Source organism: Candoia aspera, chromosome 1 (assembly GCF_035149785.1).
Source record: "Candoia aspera isolate rCanAsp1 chromosome 1, rCanAsp1.hap2, whole genome shotgun sequence".
In the NCBI taxonomy this organism is placed as follows: Eukaryota; Metazoa; Chordata; class Lepidosauria; order Squamata; family Boidae; genus Candoia; species Candoia aspera.
In genome coordinates this window covers 1,950,419-1,968,804 of record NC_086153.1, presented here as the reverse complement: position 1 = coordinate 1,968,804, position 18,386 = coordinate 1,950,419, and the positions used below count along the sequence as shown (strand labels likewise).

General features: G+C 47.5%; 2 protein-coding genes across 4 annotated transcripts in view; both read right to left on the bottom strand.

Moving 5' to 3' along the window:
• Window positions 1-17,275, bottom strand: part of NSRP1 (nuclear speckle splicing regulatory protein 1) — a 33,943-nt gene extending 16,668 nt beyond the window's left edge. For all 3 annotated transcript variants that reach the window (XM_063295932.1, XM_063295942.1, XM_063295951.1), the window contains exons 1-2: window positions 17,231-17,275; window positions 13,928-14,009 (exon numbers count right to left, since the gene is read on the bottom strand). In XM_063295932.1, the coding sequence (XP_063152002.1) occupies window positions 13,928-14,009; window positions 17,231-17,250 (102 nt within the window). In that variant the 5' untranslated portion in view covers window positions 17,251-17,275. The remainder of the gene's footprint in view (window positions 1-13,927; window positions 14,010-17,230) is intronic.
• A 525-nt stretch (window positions 17,276-17,800) lies between these two features.
• Window positions 17,801-18,386, bottom strand: part of EFCAB5 (EF-hand calcium binding domain 5) — a 51,655-nt gene continuing 51,069 nt past the window's right edge. Inside the window, exon 23 of the mRNA XM_063291086.1 lies at window positions 17,801-18,173. Coding sequence (XP_063147156.1) covers window positions 17,801-18,173 — 373 coding nt within the window. The remainder of the gene's footprint in view (window positions 18,174-18,386) is intronic.

Sequence of the window (18,386 nt, the reverse complement as noted above, 5' to 3'; positions counted from 1 at the left end):
TGGAGTGTGATGTTATTGATGGTTTTGTGCCACCTCCAAGATCTGATGTCTCCTCCTCTGCAGAATCACGCTGCTACTTGATTTATAACGCTGGGTACAGATTTAGTGTATTCTTTCCTGTTTTTAGCTTTTTTAGGGATTTGTCTTGTGTTAACCAAATATGCTCAATTTAAAGTTCAACATGGGTAACTATGCCTTTACGTTTTTTGTATCTTCCTCTTAAATTTATATTCTTTTAAATACATTTTTTTTAAAGAAAAAGAAGTGTTTAAAACAAAGCCAAGCAATTTTCTTGTTGACTGTCTGGAAGCAATTTACCGTCTTCGTTCTGGGATGTTCCTTTTGATCTGTCTGATACTGCTGATCTCTGCTATTCCTGCACCCAGAGGGCTGAGCTAGATGACCTCTAAGGTCCCTCCCAACTTTCCATTCTATGATTCTACTCTTGCATCCCTGCAGATACGAGCTTAGAGAAATGCCTACCCAATCGGGCATTATTTTATTTACTGAATGTAGGTTTTGTGTCCTCAGCATCCATACAACTGGTATTATAGATATATCTCTGTACAGTAATTAAGTCCTTTGGGATTGATATTCCGGCCACTGTCTGCTCACCTGCAGAAGGGCTAAGACTCACCACCATCCCCCAGGAACTCACTCCAATAATTGGAAAGTAGAGGGGAACAACTGCCTCTTAACACGGCTAAGCTGCTAGGAAAACCTTCATGAAATATGCATAGGGATATTTTAAAAGAGGAACAAAACTTTCCTATCGTGTATTCAATCAGCTTGGCTGAGGCACATGTGCCGGGAGGGACTTTATTAGAGTTCAGTTATAAATACCCCATCTTCAAACACGCAAGGCGTAGTTTTTGCGATAAGATAGCAGCCAGGAAATGAAACCCTCCCAACGGCACCACCTTATCTTGAAAAGGCCTAAAATTATTACTGAACTAATAAAGTAATTTTGCTTTTTAAAAAAATGATCTTAGCAGGCACTAGATTTGTTACTCCTTCGTGGGCTGTGAAATAATGGAGGACAGAGATGGTCCTCCGGCACAGGGGCGCAACCACAACTGAAGCCCCACCCCTTTTTTACAGGCAATGCATGCAAAAAAGGGGGTGGGGCTTCCATCACACAGACACAGCCGCCAGCGTCATTTTCCGGACCCTTCCGCTGCAGATATCCCTGAAGTCCATCATCACCGTGCTTTAATTTGCAAAAGCTGATAGCCAGCCATCTAGCCCTGTTGAAACCAGCTTCAATAGGTTTCGAACTGTGGAGTCCCGGGTGCTCTCTGAGCCTGGTTGTTTTCTTGCAGACGTTTCATTGCCAGGCTAGGCAACATCTCCAGTGCAAAGAGGGAGTGGGCCACAACACATGGACAGACTCAACCATAGTTTCAGCTGGGGAACGGTGAGCATCCTAGACCAAGCCAGATCCAAAAAAATGCCAGAGAATTCCCGGAAGCCTGGCACTCAGACCGAGCAGCCGTCAGCAGACACATAGAGGTAAACCACATTTACGTACTATTCAAAAGAGACAACAGAAAAGCCAAAAGACCAGGACACTCCCTTGCCAGCAACCGACACCCAGATATGCAAAAATCAGCACTGGGATCAACACCAGATGAACCAGCAAACAGCACAATACACCCCAATCAAGGAGCTCTTAACTCAGGCAACCCACCCAGCAGCAAACAACGGCCCAGTCAAGGAACCCCCAAGGAGAGAACAACATCCCCAGAAACACAAGCAGGGCAAGCCACGGTGTACAGACTGAGAGCAGGGCCCCCTCCCTCCTCGCACTGAAGACGGTGCCTAGCCTGGCCATGAAACGTCTGCAGGGAAACAGCCAGGCTCAGAGAGCACCCGGGACGCCACAGCTCAACCCTAAGCTGCAAATATTCGCTTCGACTAGTAGATTTCGACTTTGTATTTAGTGTTGTATTTAATGTTCTCAGTGCAGAGATAGGCGCCTTGCAGGCCCACACTACTGTTGGACTACAGCGCCCATCATCCTTTGCCAGTGCCCTGCTGGATCGGGCTGAGAGGCGGTGCCCTTCGACCCACCCTGGAGGGCCGCGGACGGTCTGCCCCTTGGGGGAAAAAGGCAACGCGCTTCATTCGCTTTGAGCCAAGTGGGGGCTGTGGGGAAGATCGCTGGCCTCCCCCCCGCCCCCGCCCCCGCCCCGCCCGCTGCGGCGACCCCCCCCCCGGTCCGGCCGGCAGCCGGAGGTCCCGGGCCGAGCGGCCCCGCGGCAGGCGCGGGAAAGGGGCCGGAGGGGCGGGAGGGGAGCCCCGGCGGGCTGGCCCCGGGCCGCTCCCGGCCCTCGCCAGCGCCCCCCCCGCCACTGCTCCGCCTTCCTCCTCCCTCCCCCCTGCTTTTCCCCCAAACACCCGCCCGGCCCCTTCTCGACCCTCCCCCTGCGCCCCCCCCGCTTCTGAGCGCCCCCGGCCCTGCCAGAGACCCCCCTCCCCGACCACTATTTGCACGTCTTAACATTTCTCCATCCATTTTCCCATCTCTAGTAAACTTTCTGCCAAGGGTCCACGTTTTTCCACTGGCTTTACTGTCTTGCCATTTATATGCCACTGTTCACTTGCCCTGTCAAACGCGACTCCCACTGTCTTTGAGGCATTAATTTTTTATGGAATTTTTATGTAGCGCCTCAGTCCTTCACTCCGTTTTTTGTACAAATTTTCTAAAGTAATGAAATGTCAGACCCATACACTTACTGCAGCATACAATCTACCTAACGTTTGCTGCAAATTCAATTTCACTACAAGCATTCCTTAAAAATACGTTAAACAACCAAGGGCACATCACAAATCCTTATGATGGATCAGGATCTCACAACCAGGGTTCCAAGAGAGGTCACCAGGGGTTCCCTGGGAGTTCACGATTTATTTAAAAAAGTATTTCAAATTTGAGCAGCTTCACATTAAAGAAGTAAGCTTCGTTCTTTATTTTTAGTTTAAGGACACTGTTAGCGCATCCAGACAGGCCTACCCATGAAACTAAAATAACAATTTGGTAACTTCTGGCTTATATTTGAGCCTGAATGTGCAGGGGTTCCCGGAGGCCTGAAAAATATTTCCAGGTTCAGGAAGGCTGGGTTAGCTCTACCAGGGAGGAGCTGCTACAAATCCCGCATTTTGGGGAGGTTCGGGGGGGGGGGGGGAGGCAAGGGGCCACGGCTTTCCTGCTGCAGCGCCGACATTGCGGAACAGCCTCCCTGCGGAGATCAGCCTGGCTCCCTCTTTGCTGATCTTCCCAAACACCAAACTCTTCTGGAGAACCTTCCTTGATTTGACCGGATGATTTGCCATCCTTTTATTTTCTTTGAATTCCTGCAATGTTGTGCTTTCATTCTGTATGGGACTTGTTTTATACTGCACTTTTTTTTAATGTGTGAGCCACTGAGAGCTGTTTCGATACCAGCAGCACAGAAATACGTCAAACAGACAAGCAAGCAAGCAAGCAAGCAAGCACCAACAGATCCCTACTTCTATATGCACTCACAACTGCCTTGAAGGCACCAATTAATCTCCCTGAATAAACTTTAGCCCCTTCCTTTGTAATGCCCACACCTTCAGTTCCCTGCGTGTATTTATCAACCCACAAGATCACTTTCTTCCAAAGTATGTATCACATCCTTCCCCTTTCTCTTTGTTTCAGAGAAGCACCATGAATCTAATTTTTCTCCCTTAATCTCATTAATCTCTGCCATGTTCTTCTCTTACATGCCAAGCTACCCTCTTCCGTGTGCCATTGTCACCGCTTTGGCCCCTAGATACCGGCCAGATGGCCTTGGTCCGTGGAAACCTTCCCCTAACGCTTTAGGAAAAGAAGATGCAGGCCAGTTTACTAGCCTCGGCTGTCCCTGCCCCACCCTGGATGTCCACAGCCACTGGGGGTTTCATCAAAACGACCCAGCGTGCCCTGGGCTGTCGTGAAACAAGCCCTACTTTTTACCTGCTTGCAAGTGACAACCCAGGGCAAGATCAAAGGGGGCAGGGCTTGCCTCACTGGGCACACGTCATGTGCCCTCCTTGCCTGCCTGCAAGTGCTGAGGGATGCCACCGAAGCGTCCCCTGCTAGCAGGAAGGGCGGGTCCAGTTAATTTGGGCACATTTTGCTCGGGAGGCCACAAGACCAGGTTTACCCCAAGCACGGTCACACTCCTCTGGGCAAGCCAGAATTCCTCCCCAAGGGATGGTTGGCCGTACCACACTAGCCCAGACGTACAGGCAGGGCACCGACACACACTTAGAAAGTGTTTGTTCCTGCATGGTTATTTTCTTAGATGTCTTTCCTGCAGGTAAGAGCTGTTTTTAAGTATTGCACCTAATTTCGGGTGGTTCTTTGGAGTTCAGATCCAAGAGCTGCTTTGGACCTTTTGACTTGGCTTCAAGGCTCCTTATAGCAGTGTTTCTCAACCTCGGCTGCTTTACGATGGGTGGACTTCAACTCCCAGAATCCCCTAGCCAGGGAGCTGAAGTCCACCCATCTTAAAACACACTGGCTGGGGAATTCTGGGAATTGAAGTCCACACATCCTAAAGTTGCCAAGGTTGAAAAACACTGCCTTAAAAGAGACACTGGCCTGACAAAAAGACAAGGGGACATGGGTCCAGGGACTGTCCATCTTGATTCTGACCCTCTGCTTTGGGATGCCTTGTCCTGACAGACAAGCCTGGCATCTATCCATCCATCTTTCACAAGGCAGTCAAGACTCGGCTGTTTGACAGGGAATCGGGGGGGGGGGGGGTCATCAGCTGGTTTATTTACTTATTTATCAATTTCATATGGCTGCCCATCTCACAAGAAGTAACTCTGGGCGGCGTACAACAATTAAATAAAACATATAAATATATAAAGCAGTCATTGTTAAAAATATAAAGCAGTCATTCTTAAAAATATACAGGTTGGCTACTGGGTGACCATCTGTAGCAACAGCGTCGCCTTTACTGATTTTGCTTTTATCTTTCAGCCTAAACTGCCAGGACTCCTGTTGAGCTGAGCGGTATCAAGTATGTATAATAAATAAATACACATGTGTAAATCTATGCATACTTTGATTGCCAAGATATGAACAATGTTTATACTGAGTCTTTGCTTGGGGAAACCAAGTTTATTTCTGCAGTTCTTCCACACTGCTTAAAGCTCCTTTCTCACCCATGAAGAGTCACACAAATACAATTCAAGCTAGCGTTTCGTAGTGTGTAGCACCCTCTGCTGGAAAAACACCTTTTATCTTAACCATAGATTTTGAGAACAGTCAAATAGGAGGCTATATAATTGAATTATTGTAACGAATAAATAGGTACAATTTTTTAAAAAACAAAATCTCAAGGATGGCCATGTCCAGGCTCCCCAGCAGCAACATCTGTTTGGCAAAGAGACACTTAACTGCTGCATGTCCAAAGACACAGGAAGTCAGAGATTGTAATTTGAAATCACTTTTCTTATAGCTATTTCCGTGCTAATTTTTCGATTACCCGCAGGCCTGTGTGCGCTCAACACGGCAGACACAGTTCGACTCTCTTCAAATATTTTACAATGATTGTGTTGAGCTATGCAGAAATCAGAAACAAATGCACTATAAGGCAGAATATTAAACATAATTTTAAAAATTATAAAGTATTAGCTGCTATTTAAAGTTGGCAATTAAAAAAAAATCAGTCAAAAGGCCTCCAAGATTAGCTTATAAGGCATTTTTTACAACACATTTTCACAGCAGAGTCATCAATCCTATAAGGGTCGCACCCTGCGATAATCATATTCCAAAATAAATATGCTTTTCAATGCAAAATTCTCCGGGGGGGGGCGATTTGGCCAGTGGCCTCCCCGCTCGATCTCCAGCCTTGGCTTTTGGGCAATCAGCTGCTCGATGGCCCTCCTTTCCGCATCGGAGGCACTGACCCCTCGCGTAGCGCCGATCTCTCTCCTCATCCCAGGCTCTATAGCTTGGCCGGGCAGCAGTCGCAGCACTTCGGGGTCCTCTCATGGTGGCGGGTGGTTTTTCAGGTCTTCTAGTTTGCATGAAGGTATGCTGAGCGTGCTCAGCCTTTCCTGCCAGGCAGATCCAGTCGTACAATGACTCGGGGTCATCTCTACACAACGCCCAACGCAGGACGTCCCAGTTGAGTCCCTCTTTAAAACGCTCTATTAGAGTGGACTCAGACCAGTCAGTGATTTTCCCAGCCAGAGCTTTAAACTCTAGGGCATAATCAGCTGCAGACAGTTGGCCCTGGGTAAGATCCTTCAGCGCCTTCTTAGCTCTTGCCCTGGCCAGAGGATCTTCAAAATGCAGCTGTAACGCCCAGATGAAATCATCAACATAATCCAGTGCAGGGGAGTCAGCATCAGTTAATTGAACATACCAGTCAGCCGCTCGACCCTTCAACTTGGTGGCGATGGGAGTTATCTTAGCCTCTTCGGAAAGGAAGCATGCCCCAAACTGCCTCATATAACTCTTAGCATTAGTTAAAAAGAAAGATAACTTTGTCGGATCCCCATCAAATTTGACAGAAAAGTCTCTCACTCCGCCTCCGGTTGGAGTGTGACCATTATGCGCTTGAGTGGTTGGGCCCCAGGTTACAGTAGCTCTCCCCTTATGGGGTGGGGATACTGATGGCCGGGTCCTGTGGGGTGGAGATTCATCCCGGAGCCGTCTCCGGCCCTGCTCCGCCGGCAGTCTGGAAGGGAGGATGGGGGATGGTTGTGGGAAGCTGGGATCTCCTCCGCGCCTCCCCTGCCCCTCCAGTGACAAAGACAGGGTTCTCAACGTGTACCCCATCGATTCTGTTTTGGCTTCCACCACTCTTAGTCTCTCAGGGGTTCGAGAGTCCCCTCTCCTTCGCGTGCCCGGTTTCCTCTCAGTTGACACCGTAGTAGATTCTTTGTCTGGGGTTAGCGGGAAGCAATACTTCCAGGACGTCCCCGACGTCCCTGGTTGGGGTTCCCCCACCTCATCCAAGGTGATTAACTCTGCGACCACTTCGCTGGGTGCCGGTTTCTCTGGCTCTTCCCCGTCAGCGGATTCCTCCGCGTCAGAATTGGAACTCGATTCATCCCTTGACAGGTCTCGGGACTCTGAAGGCTCTGGGGTGAGATTTAGTTCCCCGCTCCTGACCGTCGACTCGGGCATCACGCTAGCCGTCTCCTCGAGTCCCCTGGTCGTGGATTGCGACTCAGCCATGGTTAACTATTTTCCCTCACAAGAGACTGATCTTGGTAGGAGCTAACGGTACAATTTTGGGAATCTCAGCTTTATGAAAAGATTGCCCATTCTAAAACAGTATCAGACTCACAGGCAAAGTTCAGGGATATCTGATTTATTAAAGAACAGTATGCAGGATCACAAAGAAAGCTGAGAATGATGAAAGCGCGCTAAATTCAAGCTAAAAACCCTCGGTGCAAATGAAATCCCTCCCCCCGTAGAATCTTCCCAAGTTCACAATCCCAGGTGCTCCTAACGGTCTCTGATGGTCTGCGGGAAAAGGCCTTGAGCAGAGAACATAACCCAAACACATTCCTTTGTACTGATTTCACATACAGAGCTTGGCACAAGGTCTCACAGCAGCTTCCTCCCAAACAGAAACGCGCGTCAGCGCCATGGCATGGGAAACGTTACGATGTATAAACTACACTGAATCAGTGAACATGACACCCTGGGGCACATTTCGAGCTTTCCTGGTTGGTGCGTGGGCCATGGTGGAAGAACTTGCCCCCTCGCCCCCTTGGACTAGTTCCCTTCCTGACTTTTGTTGTTGTTTATTCGTTTAGTCGCTTCCGACTCTTCGTGACTTCATGGACCAGCCCACGCCAGAGCTTCCTGTCGGTCGTCAACACCCCCAGCTCCCCCAGGGACGAGTCCGTCACCTCTAGAATATCATCCATCCACCTTGCCCTTGGTCGGCCCCTCTTCCTTTTGCCTTCCACTCTCCCTAGCATCAGCATCTTCTCCAGGGTGTCCTCATTATGTGGCCAAAGTATTTCAGTTTTGCCTTTAATATCATTCCCTCAAGTGAGCAGTCTGGCTTTATTTCCTGGAGGATGGACTGGTTTGATCTTCTGGCAGTCCAAGGCACTCTCAGGATTTTCCTCCAACACCACAGTTCAAAAGCATCGATCTTCCTTCGCTCAGCCTTCCTTATGGTCCAGCTCTCGCAGCCATATGTTACTACAGGGAACACTACAGGGACCTTTGTGGTCAGTGTGATGTCTCTGCTCTTGACTATTTTATCGAGATTTGTCACTGCTCTTCTCCCAAGGATTAAGCATCTTCTGATTTCCTGGCTGCAGTCAGCATCTGCAGTAATCTTCACACGTAGAAATACAAAGTCTTTCACTGCTTCTATATTTTCTCCCTCTATTTGCCAGTTATCAATCAAGCTGGTTGCCATAATCTTGGTTTTTTTGAGGTTTAGCTGCAAGCCAGCTTTTGCACTTTCTTCTTTCACCTTCATCATAAGGCTCCTCAGTTCTTCTTCGCTTTCAGCCATCAAAGTGGTATCATCTGCATATCTGAGATTGTTAATGTTTCTTCCAGAGATTTTAACTCCAGCCTTGGATTCCTCAAGCCCAGCATGTTGCATGATATGTTCTGCGTACAAGTTGAATAGGTAGGGTGGGAGTAGACAGCCCTGCCGTACTCCTTTCCCAATCTTAAACCAGTCCGTTGTTCCGTGGTCTGTTCTTACTGTTGCTACTTGGTCGTTCTACAGATTCTTCAGGAGGCATACAAGATGACTTGGTATCCCCATACCACTAAGAACTTGCCACAATTTGTTATGGTCCACACAGTCAAAGGCTTTAGAAGAGTCAATAAAACAGAAATAGATGTTTTTCTGAAACTCCCTGGCTTTTCCCATTATCGAGCGGATATTGGCAATTTGGTCCCTAGTTCCTCTGCCTTTTCTAAACCCAGCTTGTACATCTGGCAATTCTCGCTCCATGAATTACTGAAGTCTCCCTTGCAGGATCTTGAGCATTACCTTACTGGCATGTGAAATGAGTGCCACTGTTCGATAGTTTGAACATTCTTTAGTGTTTCCCTTTTTTGGGATGGGGATATAAGTTGATTTTTTCCAGTCTGATGGCCATTCTTGTGTTTTCCAAATTTGCTGGCATATAGCATGCATTACCTCGACAGCATCATCTCTCAAGATTTTGAACAGTTCAGCTGGGATGCCGTCGTCTCCTGCTGCCTTCTTATTAGCAATGCTTCTTAAGGCCCACTCAACCTCACTCTTCAGGATGTCTGGCTCTAGCTCACTGACCACACCGTCAAAGCCATCCCCGATATTGTTATCCTTCCTATACAGGTCTTCTGTATATTCTTGCCACCTTTTCTTGATCTCTTCTTCTTCTGTTAGGTCCTTGCCATCTTTCTTTTTGATCATACCCATTTTGGCCTGGAATTTACCTCCGATGTTTCTAATTTTCTGGAAGAGGTCTCTTGTCCTTCCTATTCTATTGCCTTCTTCCACTTCCGCACATTGCTTGTTTAAAAATAATTCCTTATCTCTTCTGGCTAACCTCTGGAATTTTGCATTTAATTGGGCATATCTCCCCCTATCACTGTTGCATTTTGCTTTCCTTCTTTCTTGGGCTACTTCTAGTGTCTCAGCAGACAGCCATTTTGCCTTCTTGGTTTTCTTTCTTTGGGATGTATTTTGTTGCCGCCTCCTGAACAATGTTGCGGACTTCTGTCCAGAGTTCTTCCGGGACCCTATCTACTAAGTCCAGTCCCTTAAATCTATCCTTCACCTCCACTGCATATTCCTTAGGAATATTAGTGAGCTGAGCTCCTATCTAGCTGATCTGTGGGTCTTCCCTAATCTCTTGAGTCTGATCCTAAATTGTGCAAGAAGAAGTTTGTGATCTGAACTACAGTCAGCTCCAGGTCTTGTTTTTACCGACTGTATAGATGTCCGCCACCTTTGGCTGCAAAGGATGTTGTCAATCTGATTTCGGTGTTGTCCATCTGGTGAAGTCCATGTATAAAGCCGTCTCTTCGGTTGTTGGAAGAGAGTGTTTGTTATGCAGAGTGAGTTGTCTTGGCAAAATTCTATCAGCCTATGTCCTGCTTCGTTTTGTTCTCCCAGGCCATGCTTACCTGTCATTCCAGGTGTCCTTTGACTGTCCACCTTAGCATTCCATCCTGATGTTTTGAAGAGTCCAATCAAGTGTCTGAAATCCCTCCCTCCCATTTGTGTTCAGCTGTAAATCAAACGAGGCTCTCAGTGGTTAACAACACTATAACAACCAGGACTAATTAAATTAAACAATAATAACTAAACCAATTAATGGCACGCAACCAACTTCAATCAATCAACATTTTAACACAACTCCCCATTCAACCTAGATGTCTGTCTACAGAGGCTCTTCCTAAACAATACCAAAAGCAGTGGGGAATCCAAAAAGGAATCTTAGGGAGATTAGTAGCCCCATCTGAGCAGCAGAACTGTTTTCATTTACATTTATATTTATTTGATGGTTATTTTTATTAGAATAATGGTTTTATCAATCACATTTTTATTGTTTCGTTGTATGATGTAAAATGCCTGGTATCTTGCGATGGGTGTAGTATACAAATGTATGTGATGAGAGGTTTTATTTGTAAACGCATTTATATCTGTATCGGAGAATGTCAGAAGTCACTTTCTTTTGCTTCTTTCTAACTTTGCACTTTTATAGTTCTTCTTTTTTCTTTCGTTCTGTACTCTTGTCTTTTCTACATTCTTTATTTTGCATTTTAGCTATACTTTGAAAAATAATAAAGTTCTTTGAGGAAAAAAAACCAATATATGTGATGAATACCTACATACAGCCTCACGAGGATTAGTCCATTAGCTGGAATACTGATGTTCTTGATGTTTTAAGGGATGCTGGGCAGGAGCACCCTTGTTGGCTGTTACCCGAATGGCGTTGCGTGGAGCGTGGCCGACTAAACCCCATTCTCTGGGATTCAGCGGGACGTGTGGAACAATAACCCAACCACACAGGTTTTGGGGTTCAGACTGCACAGTTAAGAGCACTGGCTGATTTATGGCTCAATGCAGAACACCAGCACTGCATACAAGTTGTCAGTTGGAGTAGGGGAAGTTCAGGGCACAGAGTTTCTTTCTTTCTTTCTTTCTTTCTTTCTTTCTTTCTTTCTTTTTCTTTCTTTCTTTCTTTCTTTCTCGTATTTTTCCACCGCCCATCTCGAAAACGAGTTACAAGGTTAGAAGCTACACAAAGGGAGGCTGGCCCAGTGGTCAAATTAAAACCGCATCATGGAATTACATGCCCTTTCTTACCTCACAGCTTACTTTTCTTACAGTAATTCTGCCTCTCGCACCGTTATAATAAGCAAAAGAGAAACTCGATTTAAGAGAGTTTTTAGATTAAAACGTAGAAAATATGTGCGCGTCATTCTGAACCAGGGCATAAATTTTTTTATCTCACCACAGCAGCAGCAGGTGATGCTTGGAGGATAGCCACAGCTGCATGCTGATGGGACTGGTGGTCAGGAGGCATCAGCAGCCCTGGGGCCCTGGCACCGCTGGGGCTTCCTTGCTGGACTGGGAAGGCCCTCGCCCTGCTCCGTGCTGCTTCCCAGGGCTGCATCTGGTCGCCTGCAACTTCACAAGGAGACCCCTGCCTCTGAAGGAAAGTTTCTTCACTCTCCCCACGTCTCAGCTGATGGTCCCCTTGGGGTGACTTGGCCTACTGCTTTTTGAAAAAACAGCACTGAGATGGAAAAGGGGGGTTCCTCCCAGGGGGGACAGGAAAGCAATTCTGTCCAGACTCGCCTTCTCTACGGAAGAGGGACTTCAGGTCCATCAACTGGGTGACTGGGAATTATAAAAGGATGTAAAGATACAGAAGAATAGTCCTTTATATACCTTCAACCATGGTTGGGAACAATTCTAGTTAAGATCTATTCAGGATGCTCCTTGTGAGGTTATGATGGAACTAGCTGAAAATCTCCAGCAGATCCAGGATGCGGTACCCTGGTCTTCCAAAAGCCTTTAATAAAGTTGATGTTATGTGTATATTAGGCCAAAGCTCAGTTAGTTTAAACCCAATATAGCAAATCAAGGCACCAATGACCAGGCTCAAATTATCCTACTTTGGACACAGGATGCGAAGACCCGGCAATCTGGAGAAGGCTCTGATGTGGGAAAGGTGGAAGGAAGGAGAAGACGAGGACGACCAGCAGCCAGGGGGAGGGACGCAGTTCTGGTGGTGATGAGTGCACCATTGGAACACTTGAAAGAACAGTCAGGGACAGATCATCCAAGAGAAAATCTACCTATGTGGTCGCTAAGTGTCAACAACAACTTGACGGCATGTCGCCGTCGCCGTCGTCACCGTCACCATCATCGCAAAGTACCTGGATTCCAGTGTTTTAATCTTTCTTTGTACATGATGGTGACTTGATAAACAGATTAATTTTGAGGCATCGCAATACTCTGAATTAAATGCAGGTACGACTAGCTCTTTGATTTTCGAGTGGGAAGCCTGTAAGGCCTACATCTGTTGTCATATTGGGTATGCATTGTATAGGAAAAAAAAAATAACACAAAAGTCCAATGTGAAAAATAAATTGAAAATCTTTTGGGCACAGATGGCCAGAGCTCCTACCAATAGTTGATAGAAAGAAATGCTGATGCTGATGAAGCTATCTGTTCATAGAATTCTTGGCGATTCTATGGACCAGCTCTCTCCACATTTTCCGATCTTTTTATATAAAAGCAAAATAAATCTGAGCTAAAGGGTCTCTTCTTGGAGAGTTATTTGCTTTAACATCTTTACATATCAGGAAAATCATGAAAAACCTGGTTAGATCCTGGCAAATTGTTTAAAGAATAAAAAATATGAAAAAAAATAGGACAGCTATTAAAGATGAGGACAATGGTTCCTCTGAAGACCTAAACAAACTTCTAAAGTTTCTTAAATTTCTACTCTACCTAAATTGGGTGAATAGTCAAACAGCAAATGTGGTTCAGTTTAAGAAAGTATAAATGCATTTTGGGGAAAGAAACCTATTTCATATATACATTGGCAGGGGGGCTGAGCTTCCAACAGCAAAATAGGAAAGAGATCTTGAAGTCACAGATGTTGACGCAGTGAGTGACAGCTGGGAAGAAAGCAAGTTCTAAGCAAGGAACTGAAAACAAAACCACCTATATTACAGGTAGTCCTAGACTTACAACCACAACTGGGACCGGAATTTCCATTGTAAGTCATTGCGGTTGTAAGCTGAGTCACCGTGTGACCAGACCCAATCTTACGACCATTTTACGGCAGTTGTTAAGCAAATCACGGGTCATTAAGCAAATCACCATGGTCATTAAGCGAATCCAGCTTCCCCAATGGGTGTTTTTTGCCAGAAAACAGCAGAAAATGTCACAAAATGCAGTCATAAATGCAAGCCGGTTGCCAAGCATACAAAATGCAATCATGTGACTGCAGGGGGTGGTGCAACATTTTGTGAAGCGTGGAAGTGCTTTACAGGCCGTAAAGCACCCATTCCAAGGCCGTCATAACTTTGGACTGTTGTTAAACGAACAGTTGTAAGTCAAGGACTACCTGTACAAGTTTATGTTACTGTATGTTCACATCTGGAATCCTCTGCAGAGTTCTGGGAACCATCTTCCGTATTACAGAGCTGGACAAAGTGCCAAAGTGGGCAGCCAGAATTACCACGGGGCTCAAACCTTCTGCCCTACAAGGAAAGGCTAAAAGGCTTGGGACTCTTTCCCTTGGGAAAAAATGACTTGAGACCCGAGACCCAACATGCTGGACTGAGATGGGCCTTGGCCCGACCTGCAGGGCTGCTGCTGTGTTCCGAGGAAACGCGGGCTTTGCCGGCAAGGCACGCTGCCAACCTCCCTGGCTAAGACGAGCCCCTCCAGGCACTGACCTCTTCGTCGGAGTCTTCCATGAAGACCGCATGCTTGACAAGTCCTTTCTGCTGCGCTTTCTTGGCAAATATAAGCCCATACCTGTCCAGAGAAAACCAAAACTGAATGCGTACAGATTTCGCCACAGTCTCATTTTAGACCTACAGCCTGCCGTTTGTCCAGGAGCAAAAGGAGGCACACGCAGGCCTCCATCCTCCCATTTCCCCCCCCCCCCGCTGTGCGTTGGACGGAGACAAGTCCAAAGGCCTCCAAGAACTAAGAGGGGATTTGGAATGGGTTTAGCTGTACACGGCGCAGTGTAGAAAGATATGCATAGTACTAACGTTATCTCATGAATTCTCAAGGGGTACATGAACTGCCAGATTATTTTAGAACCCCCTTTTTTATTCTGACATTCGCTTTTAATTCCTACATTCTGTTTTTCAACCGCGTTCGCCCACTCCTATAGCCTGCAGAGTTCAAAGTCAGGGTGAAGGCCTAGAACGAGGTTGGCCCAGAAGGAAAATAAACGGAATTGCCCCCTGTAGGAAGGAAGGCTGCAGTCTTTGTAAACCGACTCAAAATTGGATGCCCCTGGCCTGTTGGCACTGAGGTCATTTGCATCCCTTTTTTAAGAGGCAATATTGTTAAACAAAGCCAGGGTGTAATTTGAACTAATTGTTATATCTAAAAGGGTGTGCAAGGAGGGATGCAGTTAGAAGACAGGAAAGATGGGGGGGTAGACTTAACTTACCTAGTTAAGAACGATGCACACATATTTTCTACTTTTAATCTAAAAACTCTCTTAAAGCAGCCCTCCAAAGCTTTGCTGTTCAGCTAGACCAGTGTTTTTCAAACTTGGCAGCTTTAAGATGGGTGGACTTCAACTCCCAGAATTCCCTGCCAGCCCTGCCATTTTCCTAGCTGCCTGTTATTTTTATATTGTCACTGTATGTTTTTCTGGCAGAGGCAGTGAGCTGACTTGAGAACGCTGTAAAAGTTAGGATACTGAAGAACAAAACAGTGGTGGGGCCAAATGAGTCCAAAAATCATCTAACGGTTAAATCTGACCCTGGAGAACTCCTTAAATAGACTTAATATTTACCTTATTATTCTATTAACCAACCCAATTTCTATCCCACCATGATTCGAAACTGCCTCTCAGAGTCACCAAGAACGTAAGAATATCAAAAAATAAAAGCAAATACCCCAAAACACTATAAAATCCACCCTGTGGAAAAGCCCCATTTTCTATTTTTTCTGCGGACTACCGACTCCCCAAGGAAGGCCATTCTAGGAGTGCAAGGGGATGGTTGCACAGGCAGTGTTTTTTTTTCCTAGCTTATTTTTACAGTTATTTTTACACTGTCCTCTCCAGTGAGATGGGCAGTGATGAAATTTGAAATATAAAATAAATAAAATATAAATAAATGGATGCTTTTCTGAGGGCCACAAAGGTTAGGCCCTTATTTTTTATTTTAAGAAACAAAACAACTGTGGGAGTGTCAACCCAGCCAATTATTATTATTTTTTTGGCAACAAAGCAACAGCGGGGAGTGTCAGTGTGGCCAAATATGATTGCTATTATGATTGGAGAACAAAACAGAGGTGGGAGGGTCGGCCCAGACAAATATATATATATATATATATATACATGAAGGTGAAAGGTGCCCTGTGCAAGCACCGAGTCACGTCTGACCCTCTGGGGGGGCGCTGCTTTTGCGACGTTTCCTTGGCAGACTATGGAGCGGGGTGGTTCGCCATTGCCTTCCCCAGTCGCCTCCTTCCCCAGCAAGCCGGGCGCTCATTTCGCCGACCTTGGAAGGGCGGAAGGCTGAGTCGACCTGAGCCGGCCACCCGAGGATCCAGCCTCTGCTGGGATCGAACTCGGGTCACGGGGAGAGTTTTTGGCTGCAATACTGCCGCCTGCCACTCTGCGCCACACGAGGCTCCGTATATGCATACATACATATAGACAAATACAATTTATTTTGAGGAAAACAACTGGGAAGGGTCAACCCTGGCAAATATTATTAATTTTTTAAGCACAAAACAATAGTGGGGGCAATTATTGTTATTTTTTGAGAACAAAACAATGGTGGGGGGGTCAAGCTGAGCAATATTAGGAATTGCTAGGAAGGAAGGAAGGAAGGAAGGAAGGAAGGAAGGAAGGAAGGAAGGACATTGAAAGGGAAGGAAGGAAGGACATTGAAAGGGAAGGAAGGAAGGAAGGAAGGAAGGAAGGAAGGAAGGAAGGAAGGAAGGAAGGAAGGAAGGAAGGAAGGAAGGAAGGAAGGAAGGACCATTGAAAGGGAAGGACATAGGAAGGAAGGGAGGATGGAAGGAAGGAAGGACATTGAAAAGGAAGGAAGAAAGGAAGGAAGGAAGGACGGACATTGAAAGGGAAGGACATAGGAAGGAAGGGAGGGAGGAAGGAAGGAAAGGACAGACGGACATGGGAAGGTAGGCAGGCAGGCAGGCAGGGTCAACTCGTCCACTATATTTACTGTTTTTTAACTAAGCAACCTGAAAGTGTCAACCCAGACAGATAATATTGTTTTAACCAGAAAACAGCCGTGGGGGTGTGAACCTGAGCTGCTATTATTATTGTTGTTGTTCTTGTTGTTGTTGAACAAGACAGTTGTGGAAGCGCCAACCCCAGGAAAAGATAGATAGATAGATAGATAGATAGATATAGATTATTTATTTTGAACAAAGCAACTGGGAAGTGTCAACCCCGGCAACAATTATTAATTTTTGAAACACAAAACAACAGCGGGGGCATCAACCCGGGCACTTATTGTTATTCTTCGAGACCCAAACAGCGGTGGGGGTGTCGATCTGAGCTACTATTTCTATTACTATTATTATTATTATTGAACAAAACGGGGGTGGGAGCGTCAACGCAGACAAACGTTTGTCTCTCTTTCTCCCTCTTATTTATTTTGAACGGAACAACCGGGAAGCCTCGACCCCGGCACATCTTCTTAATGTTTTAACCAGAAAGGAGCGGTGGGAGACCTTAGCACTGCTGTGATGAAAATAACAACAACAACAACAACAACAATCCTCTCATCTCCATAGAGACGGGGGGGGTGGAGAAACCGGCCAATACCCGCCGAAAAGGGCTGAGGGGCCCAGAGCGGGGGAGGGGCCGGCTCGCCCCCCCCGCGCCCCCGGCCTCGCGCTCGAGGAGGCCGCGCCCCCCCGCGGTCTACGCGGCAGCGGCTCCCGGCGCGCCCCCGCGCCCCCGCCCCGGGCGCCCCCTGCCCACGCGCGGAGGCCCCGGCCGACGCCGACGCCGACGCCTAGGCCACACTCACTGCTTTCCGGGCGCCGCCATCTTGGAGGCCGGGCCTGCTCGCCGCCGCGCCGCGCCCCGCCCTCGCGCCGCGCCCCCACCCGCGCTCTGCACGCGCCCCGGGGGCCTCTCTCCCGCCGGCGGGGCAGGAGCGGGAGGGGCTCTGCCCATGCCCAGGAAGCGCCCCCCGTCGCGGGGGCGGTGTAAAGGGGGGACGAAGCGAAAAGTGGGTGCGATTCCGGGGTTTTAATTTGCAAAACGCGCGTTTCCCTGTCGGAACCTCGACTTCGACGAGGCCGCTGTGTGGATTTATTTGTTTTAGTTTCAAAACGGAGGCGTCCCTTTTGATGGAAGCCCGGAAACGTTCGTTTTAAAAAAAAAGTAGTGAAAGGGAAATGTCTCTTTCAAAAGGTCAATTTTAAAAAAGGGATTATTTTTTTTTGGCTTTAAAATGGAAATTTCCCTTTCAGAGCATGAATGTTAAAGAGGACATTTTGTTTGTTTGTTTGTTTGTTTGTTTGTTTAAAATGAAAGTGTCCCGTTTAAAAAAATTGATTCTGAGACAGAAAACTTCGCTTCTGCATTCTCCATTTTAAGACGGGCCTTGTCCTTCTCGGAGTAACCTGGGGGCCGGGATGACGCTCCCCCCTTGGGGCCCTCGCCCGGGACTGCTCTGGAAGGGCAGCTGGTAGCAGCAGCCGGCCAGAGGGCGAGGGCGCCCGCAGGGGCCGGGGTGCCCCTCGGGTGCCATCTCCGCCGCGCCAGCCGCCCTGGGGACAGCCGGTTGCCAGGGGCCGTTCCGGGTGGCGGCGGTGGCGGTGCAGTCCTGTGGGGGACCGCCTGCCCCCTTCCCTCGGCCTGGCCAGGGAGACCGGACTGACCTTCCGGGGAAGCCAAAGTTGGACTTTGAAGAAAGAGCATGGACACCTCTGAACTCGGGGGTTGGAGAGGAAACCTGAGAACATCTGTGGACAGCCAAGAAAACCAGCAAATGGGTCACCGGATAAACGAACTCAAGTTCTCACTCCAGGCACCAATGACCAGGCTCAAATGGTCCTACCTGGGGCCCATGAAGAGGAGACCCAAATCCCTGGAGAAGGCTCTGATGCTGGGAAAGGTGGGAGGAAAGAGAAGACGGGGAGGACCAGCAGCAAGGGGGAGCAACTCAGTCACAGCAG